Here is a 13,681-nt window from a genome sequence, read left to right as displayed (position 1 = left end):
GATAATACCCTTGAAATGATGCTGCATCACATTCTCCATTTTACTGTATTTTTATAAATGCTGAGCTAGCTGTTTTATTTACCACCACAGCAATCAGCTGGAGGTGCTAGATGTGCTGGAGGGCCAGGTTCACACTATTTCCCTGCCAATCAACCTCAAGTCTGTCTTTCTTGTGGCAGAAGACCGCTGGCTGCTGTTGGAGAACAACACTGACAAGTACGTGACTGTAATTAAATGTTTCCTTTTTATTTATTGATTTATTTGAGGAATGTCACGTTGAATTGGTTCTTAAGAGTACACTTTTTGTTTTATTTCGAGTGTATGCTTAAGTTAGAAAGTACAATATGTAGTTGATCTTATCTGAGTGATTTAACAGAAGTTGTGGGGACATTTTTGAAAGGTCTCGGATGAATTTGTCACAAAATATTGGCTAGATATCTGTCAGTGAAATTTTGTTACTTAAACTTACATTGTATTATATTTTTATTTTGTTCATGTTTCATTCCTCTTAATGCTCTAACATTTCAGGACATTTTCAGAATTTAGCACGTCACTTTTACGCAAGTGACCAAATTCATCAAGTATATTAAATGGTGAGGCTGCCTTTGCAGGCTTGTACTATGTCATTAGTCCATTTTTTTTTTTTTTTTTTGCAAATATTCCTACTTTACTCAGTTGTTGCTAAAATGCAGCTTTTCTGCCAAGGTCACATTTGACAAACTCAATGTAAATCAAATTAGGGTGATGTGTGAATTGTAAATAAAACCAGAATCAATCATTTGCAAGTTCCTTTGCAAACAAAATCCACCTGAATGCACAAAAAAGACCAAATATTTTATGTTAAAACTGGCAAACATTGCTATGTTTTGCAAATATTAGCTCTTTTGTAATTTGAGGGCTGAAGCATGTTCCAAAAAATATGTAAAAGGTGGCAAAAATACCTGAGAAAGCTGGGGAATGCCCATCATACATGTGGTGAACAGGGTATTTGGCAACAGCTGGGTGCCATGATTGGATATAAAACCACCTTCCCGCCCATCATTCACAATGGTTACCTTTTATGGAGTAAGTGCATGTAAAAATGGTTGAGCAGTTTGATGACAATGTTCCTCATCATCTACATGTGAAAGGAATTCACGGATGTGATCATCAGTAGTATCAAATATAATAATATCAAAAGGTTCTAAAAATCTAAAGAAGAAAAAACACATTTAAACTTTTATGGACACAAAATTCAATAGCCAGCATCTGTGACAATATGGGACTGTGTTAGGTATTGCCAATGGAATGGGTAGTAAATACGTGGTAGGTATTAGACTGGTCTGTCTGTAGTCCAGACCTGTCTGTCATTGAAAAATATGTGATGCATTATGATGCAAAAAATACCACAACAGAGATCCCTGACCATTTACCAGTTAAAGCTGTAGACTAAGTAAAAATTGGAGAGAAATATACCTACAACGCTTCCAAAATCGGTTTCCTTAGTTCCCAAACATTTACTGAATGGTTTAAAACAGCGGCCCCCATTCATAAGTTTGTGGTTGATCTTTGTATTTTTGGCGCCGCTTCTGACCGTTGTTGATATTACAAACATAGTGAGAAGGACAATGTGGTTTTTAGAGCAGCCAGCAGCAGCGCCCCCGCCCCCCGGTCCATGGTGATATTACACACACACCCGGTCCGCAATATAAATCCAAAACGTTGACCAGTCCGTGGTGATTAAAAGATTGGGGATCGCTGGTTTAAAGGAAAGGCGATGGAACCCATCTAATCCTTCTAATGTATTCAGTTAAATATACAGTAGGTTGAACAGATATTGTTAATTTTTCACCCACAGCGTGCAAAATTTACATCCCAAACACAATGTCAATTTCATTCTGTCTTTTCTTCCAAACTTTTCAACAGGAAGTTTCTGCTGACCAAGCCCATGCACATGGGGGCAGAGGACTCAGGTGTGTGTCAGCTGCACAGCATCAGCGAAGATGGCGTCAGCTCGGGCCATGGGGCTATCAGCACAGGTATGTTTTTCATCTGGTCTGCTGTAGTAAAATAAAACAAGCTTAAAGAAGCAGTTTATTTCACAATCCATCCTTTGCTATGCCTTTTTGCGCACAATAACAGCAGCTAGACAGACTAATAAACTTGAAAAGCCTTGACAAGAATTCTTAGCTCATCTGTCCGCAATACACTTGTTGAGGATTTGTGCTGCTGCCTGTTGCACCTAGTGATAAAAATATGTCTACTATTCCTTATCCAATAAAAGGTATAAAAGTAATAAATTATATAAAAGGTTATTGGTGGTGGGAATTGGTGCAACACAGAATGTGAGGCAGTGCTCAAAAGAAATAACTGTCATGCATTAAGATCAAAATGGCATGCTTCTCTTATTTTTTTCATCTCCTGCTTTGTCAGATAATGTGTCCGTACCTCAGATGCTGTCTTGTGATCAGCTTCCCAATGAGAATCTCAGCTCCGCCCTCAGCCAAAAGATCGTTTCCCCGAATCGCGTCATGGCTGACACAAGCACCTTTGCGCGAGTCATTGTGGGATTCCCAGACCTCATGGTGACCATTAAACATGAAAAATATAAAATGTCCTATCGATGAAAATCTGCTAGTGTGTTGTTTAATGTGTGGTCCAGTCTCCCAATGAGGTGTATAGCTTTAAGAGACCAGTCGACTTATCGGAGATGAAGACCAACGACGGTGGTGCCCACATGTTCCTCCGAGGTGGCCTGCGGACGGTTGCAGCCAAACAGAGCAATTGTGTGAGTCTACTGTCAGCCAATCAGGTGGTTCGGGCACTTCCACCGAGCAAAGTGCCCCTGAAGGACATCTACCCAAAAGGTTATTACCATTTACTCTGTTTTTGCGCAACAGTGCTGAAGACTCCCCTGTAATGATTTACTGTTTCATCTTCAGATGTCAACCCTCCAATGACAGCAGCCTACCTGGAAGTGACTGATCTCAACTCTAAAAAAGTCAAATATATTCCTGTCCCAAGGTAAGATACTTCAGTCATTGTTGAATGCTCTGTCACCATTTTTTGGTGCATAATAGAGCTGCTAATTAAGAATTTAGGTCAATGTATAGCATTGTGTTTCTTTCTTTTGTTCCAACTTATTTCTTGTCAACCTATGTGACATTGCTCTCTTCTTCTGTTGGTTGTGAGTATATAAAAAGAAAGCAGGTTTGCCACATGGACCACTCAGTGAGAAGAATTGTTTTTTGCTACAGACAAAATTTGGGGTTCAAATTTCGAAAACATGATTAATAAATGAGCTTATAAAAAGACTGGTTGGTTTGATTATGGCGTGCACAGGAGTCATCTGTATCTTTAGTTACAAAACCAGACTCCAACATGAAATGAGCAGTGGCAGTTCAATCGAACCATACTAACATCCTAACTTCGGAGTTAGGAAATTGTTAGATGTGTATATGTAATGAAGGGTGCTTGTGTGAAAAGCAAAACCAAAACAGTAAAGAATACCTTCTCGTTAAAAATCTACTTTTGAAAATTATTCTGAAAAAGGCTGATTAAGCATTAATACAAAACATTATGTTGCACAAGTACACTTTTAGTCACATAAGTTTAAGAATAATATTTTTGGATTAGCCTAAAATGTACTATAGTCTTTACAAATGAATATAATTTGGATATCCAACTGTCCATTGTTTCAGTACATTTTGCACCGACATATGGCATACTATATATTTCATTGAATGTATTTCACATGTTAAAAAAAAATTATTTTGGTATTTTGTGTTTTAACAATAGTTGCTAAAAATAAAAAACTACATTATGGGCATTGCAAGACCTCATCTTTTATCACAACTTGTAAATACTCTATTGTAAAATGTGTAAACGTCGTTAAAACATGGTATTGATGCAGCACAGTACATAGTGCACATACTGTATGGGCTGCATTTAATTTAATAATTACTCTTAAGTCAATTAAAAACAGAACATTTTTTTCAAATCGACATTGAACAAATGCATGACTTTTTTAATGATCTGATTGCTTCTTTGGTCTGTAAAATAACAGAAAATCTGCAAAAATGTTAATCATTTTTGATCATAGTAAAAGCAATTAAATGTTGCACGTCAAATGCACGCGGTAAAATGTACGAGCAAACGTCGACCTCTATATACTGTCTTGTTTGGCAGGTCGATGTCTGTGTCACCCTACACTAATTGGCTGTCCAAGGTGTCAGAGACAGACATCCTGATGGCGCCACTCAACACGGGTGGCGTGGTCACCGTGGACATGGGCGGTTACGTGCGACTCTGGGAAACAGGATTGGACACGCTACAGCGGTCGCTGATGGAGTGGAGGAATATGATAGGCTCTGAGGATGGCCGGCCTGTGCAGGTAAGTACCTTCGTTTATAAGCGTCGGGATTTACAAGATTTGAGAATTATGAGGCGTAGTTTATGTTAGGCTCTGGCATTGTGGGGTGCGTTGGTGGATCCAAAATGTAGGGAGGGAGGTTGCACTCAGAAAAAAGTAATTATTTTACATGAAGATAATACAGTAGTACTCCTCTACAACAAAATCATATTTGAAGCCAAAAATGTTTCACGACAGGTGACTTTTCACGCTAGCAAATCAATGTCTCAGGCGTAAACATAAAAAAACATGTTGTGCTGTGTACAATTTGACTAAACTTAAAAACCAAACCATCCAACATTAAAAAATAAAAATAAATCATAAAAAAATACAAAGAAATTGCCAAATCTACTCTAAGCATTCATTTTCATAGCTATACCAGTTTGATTCATCCATCTTTCAACTTTTTTACTTTTATCCTGTCTTCAAATGTTGACTTAATTTCCACGCAGCTGCACGTGTCAAACTGACTTTTTTTCGGCAACCACGCCCTTGCGTGTGGAGTCCAGGCGGAACATTCTGAATTTTTTTTAAGAATGGACAACATGACAAACAAACTATTGCTGGAAGGTCGCCAGTAAAAACACCTTTATGATTTGTCTGAAAAGGAATACTGTGATAAATGCCTTCAGCAACTCCTGGTGAGCACCACATTGGGGGGGATAAGGAGTTTGTGTAGATCATTTGATTTGACTAGGATTTTCTACCTCCATTTAGAGTAGTGTCTGTTTAGAGTAGTGTTGTTCATAAATCGTAGAGTCAATTTACTCCCACCTAGAGTATGGGAGAATATCGTCTGACTGCAGGGGAAAGCCGCTTCGAGTATGAAGTGCTGCAAAACGCGTGCCAGCGCATCAAGTATAAACCAAGTTAAACTTTTACTGCACAACCAACAAGACACGGAACACCTGGACAAGAAACAATTAGAAGCGGGAACTGATTGGCCAACACAAGGGGTCAGGTTCACGCAGTAGGTGGACACAATCACATTGATGAGGACAGACACTAAGGAAACAAAACATGATCTAAAGACATGAACAAAAACCTTGGATCTCGAAAACACAATTAAAACCCCAGAAAGACCCCAAAATAGAAAAACCCCAATACCAACCCATAACAAACAAGAAACAAACCATTTTTTTGTTCACATACAGGTTGAAACTAATGTACGATTTGAAATGATTACACATAAATTGAAATATTTCAAGCCTGTGTCTTTTTTTATTATTATTAATATTATTATAGTTTATGGATATAAAACCCCCAAATTTTGTGTGTCAGAAAAAGTTATTATTTTGAAAACATTCAATATTGGGAAGTCATAGTGTCGCACACATCACCTTATTAACTTAAAACCTTTCTGACCCTTTACCACAGGTGTCAATTCGGTCCTCAAGGTCCACTATACCTACTGCATGTTTTAGATGTTTCACTACCAACACACTGTTTAGAATCCTTACAAAAGCAGGTACCCTGCATTGTCACTTAATACCACTGGGTGGCAGTGCTGCTGTTCAAATGAGTCCCTTATTTTTAGCGCTAAGAAAAGATTTGTCAGAAAACAGCCACTGGAAACATTTCTGACGTGGAATGTTGCCTGCCTTCCAAAATTTGAGGTGGTGGGCTTGCTGCCTTGAATGAATGGGAGGGCTTTGTGGTGATGATGCAAGAGCTCTGACCCTTGCTATATTGATCAGTAGACTGAGGCATCATTGTGCAGGCGCCCACATTGCAGAGCACAAAAAAGACAGACACATTCTTCAGATGTCTAATTCCACATGCACGCAACACTCTCCGAACAACTCAACACAGATGGGCGTGATTGCTTCTAGCACAATTTAGGCCGTGGTGGTTATGCAGTATGTACCTACCGGTAGTTGAATTTATTGTTGCGCAGGAAACTCAGATATACTGTTCAGCCAACAAAATGCACTAAACATAAAATCAAAAGTGCAAATGTTGAAATATTCTTAATTATGTATGTGTGTACACTAGATATGTCATATATCAGCTGAATAAAAGGGAATCAGTTGACAACTGACAAGGAAATGTAAGGCATCCATAATGTCATAATGCACTTCACTTCAACACTGCAGCAGCCAGCGTATGATGCAATTCAGTGGCACCATTGTTTAATCATGGGTTGCTATTATAAATAAACAGGAACAAAGTGAAGTTTTTGATGAACATCTCAGTGTGAACACAGTGTGATGCCTGAAAAGGTGGCTGAAATTCAAAGGCAAGTAAAGGGAAGCACCTAAGAAATTAAGAATTTTGATATTCAATGGGCTGCTATTGAAATCAATATGGAAGTAAATTTGAATAAACGGAAGTACTTGAAGAATAAGGAAGTTTGGTGGATAAATGGGTTGCAGTAAAAATCAAAACAGAATGTATGCATGTACAAAATCAAATATGCAGAGTAACAACGTTTGAGTCCTGAACAAGTAGAAATCAAAATAGCGAGTCAAAAAGAACAAAGCAAAATACCTGAAGTAAAACAACTTTTAATGCTTAAACAGACTTCTGTAGTGATTGGAAAGGATAGAAAACATGAACATAAACTGAATTGCTCAACAAGAAATACTGTTGAAGCCTAAAAGGGGTGGTGTAAAGAAGACAAAATTCTTGTAAAGCAAGAAAAAAGCTTGGTTCTCAATTATTTTTTTTTTATAGGACAATGTGTTTGTAGTGAATATTCATCTCTTATTCAGACTAAATATCCCTTGAGGTAAACAAAATGTAAAGTAGTAAGTATTTCATACATGCATACTTATAATTCACGCACTTAGGCGAACACACACTGTACACATTCCTCCCTAGTCACTACTTCTTTGATGAGGCAACTCACATCCGCTGCAGACAAGAAAGCCGCTGTGCTTGCTGTTGGCTCTGGACAAACAACATTGGCTCTACTGTATGTGCACACACATAGACTTTCTATATACTTCTCACCACACTGTTTACATCCCTCACCTCAGTACCAGACTACCTGCTTGCATGTCACACTCTGCTTTGAAAAATGTTTCATTTTTGGAGACATGCTTAACACTTTCAGAATAGACTGCAAAAAAAAAAAAAAAAGAGCAATCCACGAGGGTATGGAGATGCTGATTGCTGCATTTTTCTCACGCGGTAATAGAAATGATTTGAGAGCCAAGCTGTCACCATCATTAAACATTTATCAACTGAACAGTGACCGTTAAGTAAAAAGTAAATACAATAATAAATCACTCAATGTCTCCTTTTGCAGGTTCCTCTCCTCAGAACACCTGATTCAAATGATTAGCTCCTCAGCAAGCTTTGCAGGAGCTTGAAAATTATCCTAATCATTTAAACCTGGTGTGTTTGAGAGGGAAGAATGGAAAACGTGCCACATCTTCCAAAAACTTTTAAAAAAAAGCATGGTCCCAACACACTTCAGCATTGGTTTAGTCTCAGTTGTTGAATGATTTAACAAGAAAGGGGGTAATTACTTTTTCCACATAGGTAGGTGATATAGGTTTGTAGTTTCTTTGCCTCCTTGGGAAACAAAATCATCATTTAGAAAATGCATTTTATATATCGATTGGGTTGTCTCAGTGTGATATCAAAATCAGTTTGATGAAATGAAGACGTGATAAATATGCAAAAAAACTGAAATCGGGAAGGGGGCAAATACATTTTCATAGAACTATACATACAGTATGTGTGGCATGCGCAAGTTTTTTTTCTTTTTTTTTCCCAGGCTTCTACAATGGCCCCTTTTTGGGAAATGGCTTGTTTTTCTCTTCTAAACTAGGCTCTCTTGGTGTTTCTTAACAAGTACCGATGGACCTTTCCATACATTTCTCTCTGTTGGTCAATGTCTTTGTATATTTCTTAAACGGTTTGAGCCTGTGTATGAGAATTTGTTCACCTTTGTATAAAAATCGTTCAAATCCAAAAGGCAAGTTTATTGAATATTTCCAATTTCAAATATATTGAGATGTGAATCAAAGTGTAATTGTAAAATATGTCCTAGTGAATAATTGTAACTAGTTCATATTGACTTAATAAATGTTCTTATTTATTGCCTTGTTATAAGTTAACCAAAAATTGGATTACGCAATTCGTTCCATTCTATTGCAGTCAATTACAAGAGCCATTTTTACCATGGAGAGAAAAGCATGCTTGTGGTAAACAAAGTCATGTGACCTTGCGTGCCATAATGTCGTATAGCTGTTCCAATGACGCACAGATCACCTAACCCCAAAAGAACTACATTAGTCACCCCTTTTCCCATAAGCCTATTGATGCCCCATGCTCACATTAGGATACAAGAACTCCCTCAAATGGGTGAATCTGATTCAACTCGTGACAGGTGGGGCAGGTGGATGAACGCAAGAAGCCTGATGATCTGGCTGAGAAATGTGCATGTGTGTGTCAAGTGATCATAATCATGACATCAAGTCTACTGCGAAGGATTCCTATGAATCAAGGCAGGCATGTGTGCAGCAAAGCTCATGTTCATGCATCACTCACATACTGTACATGGACATAGCGGCGGACTGATCATATGATGGAGATTAGGCACAGCTATTACACCTGCTGAGAGGGGAGCATCCCCCTTCTGAGTGCACAACATGAGGAAAAAAAAACATGTTGAGACACCAACCACTATTTAAAGTCTATCACTTAAATTGTTTTTGCTCAGTAAAATATGACTGCTCATTTAAAATTGCCGCAGCATTCCATTCAAATTATTCAAACATGCATGGTAGGATCGCTTTCAAGGGAATTTGAAAGGGTAGTAGTTTCCAATGAGAAATAAAGGTCGCTGAGATAAGCCTGTTTCTAAAATCTCTTCTGAATAATCTCATTGTGATACATACCAACTGATCCTGCTAATCTGTGCTAAAAATAGCCATCTCTACATTGATGCTGAGTCCCACAGGGTATTCGTTAAGGGTGTGGCATTTTGAAAGAGATAGTAGGTAGCTGCTATGTCGTGATAAGTCACATATCGTGACAAGCCCAGCAAAAACAATCAAGATAATAACTCACATGGTGTCTGTGTTTAAGGGAATTCTGAAATGCCGGGAGTTAGGACTCAATGTGTCATTTAATTATGTTATTGCTTAGACCACATGCTATGGCAATACTCCACCTATAGTAAGTTCCGCATAAAAGTGAACGTTAAAACGAAAATTTTGCTCTTGTGGTTTTGTCTCCAAAATGTGTGTACAACAGTTTGGTGCTCATAACATTGGCGCCAGCCTGTGGTGTCTTGACATCTAGGAACTATGTCGATTTGATGAGTTTCAGTTACATTAAATAAGCTCTTTCTGACCATGCTGTGGCAGCTACAAGCAATTATAAACAACTTTGTCACCATCTCCCGTGGACTGCTATGTACAAAAAAGTGCCTTATACAAAAGATGAATGAATTGAGCATGTTTATTTCTTCAAATATGCCCAAAGCATTGTGTTTTAGTAACCCTCATCCTTAATTTTTGTCAAGACTGGATTTTGATTCAGTTGTTTTTTTGCTATTTCCTTTCATTGAGATTACCATCCAGAGGGACAGCGGTTTGGATGTCTCCGCGCCGAAACACGGCAAGGTGGATGCTAACAATGCACCCCATGTGGGCGGAAACCAGTGGGCAGGTGGCACAGGTGACAAGCTTTTACACACACACACACACACACACACACACACACACAATAATCACACATCAACTACATTTACATTTTCCACAGAATATCATTTTTCAATGATTTTTGGAGTGTTGGAGGCAGACAGATAATCTTGAGATAACCCATGCAAGGACAAGTAGAAAATGCAAACTTGTTTGTTATTGTGTTTTTTGTTTGTTTGTTTTTTTGTGTGCGTGTGTGTGGTTTCTCCCTGTAGGAGGTCGAGACACTGCGGGTCTTGGTGGAAAAGGGGGCCCGTATCGCTTGGATGCAGGACACAAAGTGTTCCAGGTTTCCCAAGAAGAGAAGGACGCTGTCCCAGAGGAAGTCCGTAGAGCTGCACGGGAAATGGCAGAAAAAGCTTTTAAAGACAGGTGGGTCATGTTGGACTAGGGATTGTGTAAGTGATGCTGAATTTGTCTGCCACGCAAATAGTGTTGCTGCTACTGAGTATTTGACTATACTATGGAAAATTCTAATCGAATATCAAGTATTCAGATAAAAATAAAAGATGTTTTCAGTTATAACCACAGACAACCAAAAGCACATTTCCACCTGATTATGAATGTTCACCTTTTATAAATGTTTGATGATCAACATTTTAAACTAAAATTTTAAATATTATATTAAAAAGTGCTCAGTAGGAATGGCAACTGCGTCAGGCTCTCATCATCAAAGTTAAGCTTTTTATATCTTATCATGCCAGCAAATATGGAGCATTTGAGCGCTTTTAGCTAGCGGCTAATTTATGGACACTATCAAGCTATAGTGGAGCCCAAGCATGTGCCGTAGATCAACATCTGTGTTATTAGGTAGTTTTTTTAGTGCCCTAAATTGGCAATTGAATGTGAGTCCAGGACAATTTTGTGGGGTTTTTTTGTATCAGGAGTCAGCAGTCAACTAACAATTGCAAGTTGTTACCTCAAAGGCAATCATGGCCATATATTGTTCGATAAACTAAGGTTTACTCTTCTCCTTCTCATCACGATTTTGGCATGTTTTACTGTCCTGATGAATTATTGCTGCGATTAGGTTGACATATTTTTTTTTCTGACATGTATCCTAACAAGTGGGTATCTTGAGCTTTAAAAAATAAAAACTGCCTTGGGTGGTTTCTAAACTGAGGTCCTCGAATAACTCTGGACTTGTATCAGCCCTATTCGCAATCCCCAACTGGCTCCACTCTGCTTGTAATGTTTTTGTGAAGCAGCTGGGGTCACGTCACGTCGAAGGATCCGCTTTGCATCTGATTGATATGTTGCTCCTCCACACTTGCTTGCTTTGTGTAATGACCTCAGTTGTAGTGTCAAAAACAAGTGTGGAACAATATGTGTCTTTGTGGTTAGATGGATAAGGTACTCCAGAGTTGAACCTTCATCTCCTTGGTCCCATGAATGAGTGAAATCCTCCTGTGTGTGTGTGTAGGCGAGATGATACCCTTTTCAGCAGCTCCCACATGAAGGCTGTCTCTGTTCTCTCAGTTTTGTCCCCTTGTACTCTTTTTTGCCCTTCATCCTCTCAAGCGCCCACCCACCCCCTTGTCCTCCTCCCCCCAGTTATCGTGGCACACAGTGACTGCCTTCACCATCTCATGTGTTCCTTGTGTGAATCTCCTCTTCTGTTTCTCCCTGTTTTATCCATTTCCTGTTTACCACTTCCTTTCCATCTTTTTAGAAAAATCATGTCACCGCAGGTGCTTATAATTGCTCCTTTTTCAATGGATGCTGGTTTTGCTCTCCAGTCATTCGCATCTCCACCAACACAATCCTTTGTTTACTGAGCTTCAGGTGAAACATCAACCAAGCTATGATCCTCCCGTTTTAAACCGCCGGCAGTCGCTAAGGCACGCATGCAAAAACAGGCTTAGGTATGCTTAAATGACAGAGCGTGTGCACGCTACGTCGTCGACATGACTGCCAAGTCTCACCCATCATCCCCTTTTCAAATGAAACAGTCTCTTCATATTAGCAGAAATGCCTCATGTTTTTATTTGGAAAAAAAAAAAAAACTGGAAGGGTACCAAAATATAAAGTTCTTTTTTTCCTTTTCCAACTGCAGTTTTTACCGTTTAAATTTCAAATTGATTCCTGCTTACATCAATCTGCTACAAAAGCTGAAAACTGCATAGCATTCCAGTAGTTTTCAGCTACTCTTTGTGAATAAACATGACAAATTAGTATTTCCTGAATGAAACAATGGAAAAAGTATTATTACTCTCAGGTCATTAACACTATTTTTCAAACATTGCCTTTTTTTTTTCAGTCAACTGCTGAGCATATTTGCTCTTTTTTTCAACCAAAACGGCAACACCTACTACCAAGGCAGATAAACAGGCTCTCAGATGAAATCTACTCTTACTGCTTGTTATAAATGAATTCCCTTTGGATCACTATAAGTGATTTTGCATGATGAATGTTTCCATATATGTTGACATGTGGCTACACAATATTGTGCACAACCATATTCAGTATGTTATGAGAAGGCATTGGTGGTCTGTCAGAGCCAGCAAGGCCTTCTCTGTTGGCCCAACATAACCTGACATCATTCTCATTTCATTTTTTATTTATTTTTAAATATATATATATATATATATATATATATATATATATATATATATATATATATATATATATATATATATATATATATATATATATTATCTTCATTTCTTTTTTGTTCCTGCTCTTTTATCCATTTGGTTACACTCCTTCCAGTGTTGGTTTTAGATTAGAGATTTCATCCAATCAGAATTCAGCTACAAGGCCTTCATAATCAACATCTATACCCTGTGAGTGAATGGGCACATAAAGGTAGAAAGCCTCATGTTTAACATGACATACTCACTCTGTGATTGGATACTCAGCATGGGAGGCAGCGCTATGCAGGTCAAACAAGCTTGGCCATTTGGCTGTGACAATCCCCGTGTGCTGTGCTTCTCCAGAGCAGTCATTCTTGGCTGTTTTTAAAGTGAATTAAAACATACAAATACAAATTTTGTATTTGTCCACCAATAAATAATCATCCTAAAATGTCCACTTCTGGATCATAGTAGAAATCTGTTCTCAATAACTTAATTATTGATAAATATTTTTCCTAAAAAAATAATCAAAATAAGGTGTCTGACCTCCCCCCACTCCAAAAAAATAACATATATATATATATATATATATATATATATATATATATATATATATATATATATATATATATATATATATATATATATATATATATATATAAATTATTTGCCCACAGAAAAACATTAAACATACATTAAACATAAATCGTTATGGGGTTACAGTAGAGATCTGTTCACAAAAGTAAATCATTAACTAATTATTAGTAAATATTTAAGTAATTTAAACATGAAGTGTCAGACCTGTTCCCAAAAAGAAATAATTATGAATAATATATGTCCACAGAAAAATGTTCAACTTTTCAACAGATAACAAGAGGTGGTACATGACAGGTTGGGTTGAAACATTCTAGTATGATGGAGAAGGTGGCTTTTTACAATAATGAAATTGATTAACCTACCGAACATAACATTTGTTTTATGAACTTAGATTTTCCCGAAACAATTAATTAATTCAATAATTATTTTGAAAGAATTTTTGCATGTTTGTTTGATTT

General features: G+C 37.7%; 1 protein-coding gene across 2 annotated transcripts in view; it reads left to right on the top strand.

Moving 5' to 3' along the window:
* LOC148423122 (von Willebrand factor A domain-containing protein 8-like) overlaps positions 1-13,681 on the top strand; it is a 66,107-nt gene that overhangs the window by 39,040 nt on the left and 13,386 nt on the right. For both annotated transcript variants that reach the window (XM_088415604.1, XM_088415603.1), the window contains exons 32-39: positions 91-216; positions 1,906-2,018; positions 2,413-2,564; positions 2,642-2,846; positions 2,922-3,003; positions 4,168-4,372; positions 9,919-10,027; positions 10,266-10,422. In XM_088415604.1, coding sequence (XP_088271730.1) covers positions 91-216; positions 1,906-2,018; positions 2,413-2,564; positions 2,642-2,846; positions 2,922-3,003; positions 4,168-4,372; positions 9,919-10,027; positions 10,266-10,422 — 1,149 coding nt within the window. The remainder of the gene's footprint in view (positions 1-90; positions 217-1,905; positions 2,019-2,412; positions 2,565-2,641; positions 2,847-2,921; positions 3,004-4,167; positions 4,373-9,918; positions 10,028-10,265; positions 10,423-13,681) is intronic.

This window comes from Hippichthys cyanospilos, chromosome 5, assembly GCF_059441005.1.
Source record: "Hippichthys cyanospilos isolate Australia breed blue-spotted pipefish chromosome 5, RoL_Hcya_1.0, whole genome shotgun sequence".
NCBI lineage: Eukaryota > Metazoa > Chordata > Actinopteri > Syngnathiformes > Syngnathidae > Hippichthys > Hippichthys cyanospilos.
The sequence above is the reverse complement of the archived record's forward strand: the minus strand, read 5'-3'. Positions and strand labels throughout refer to the sequence as shown.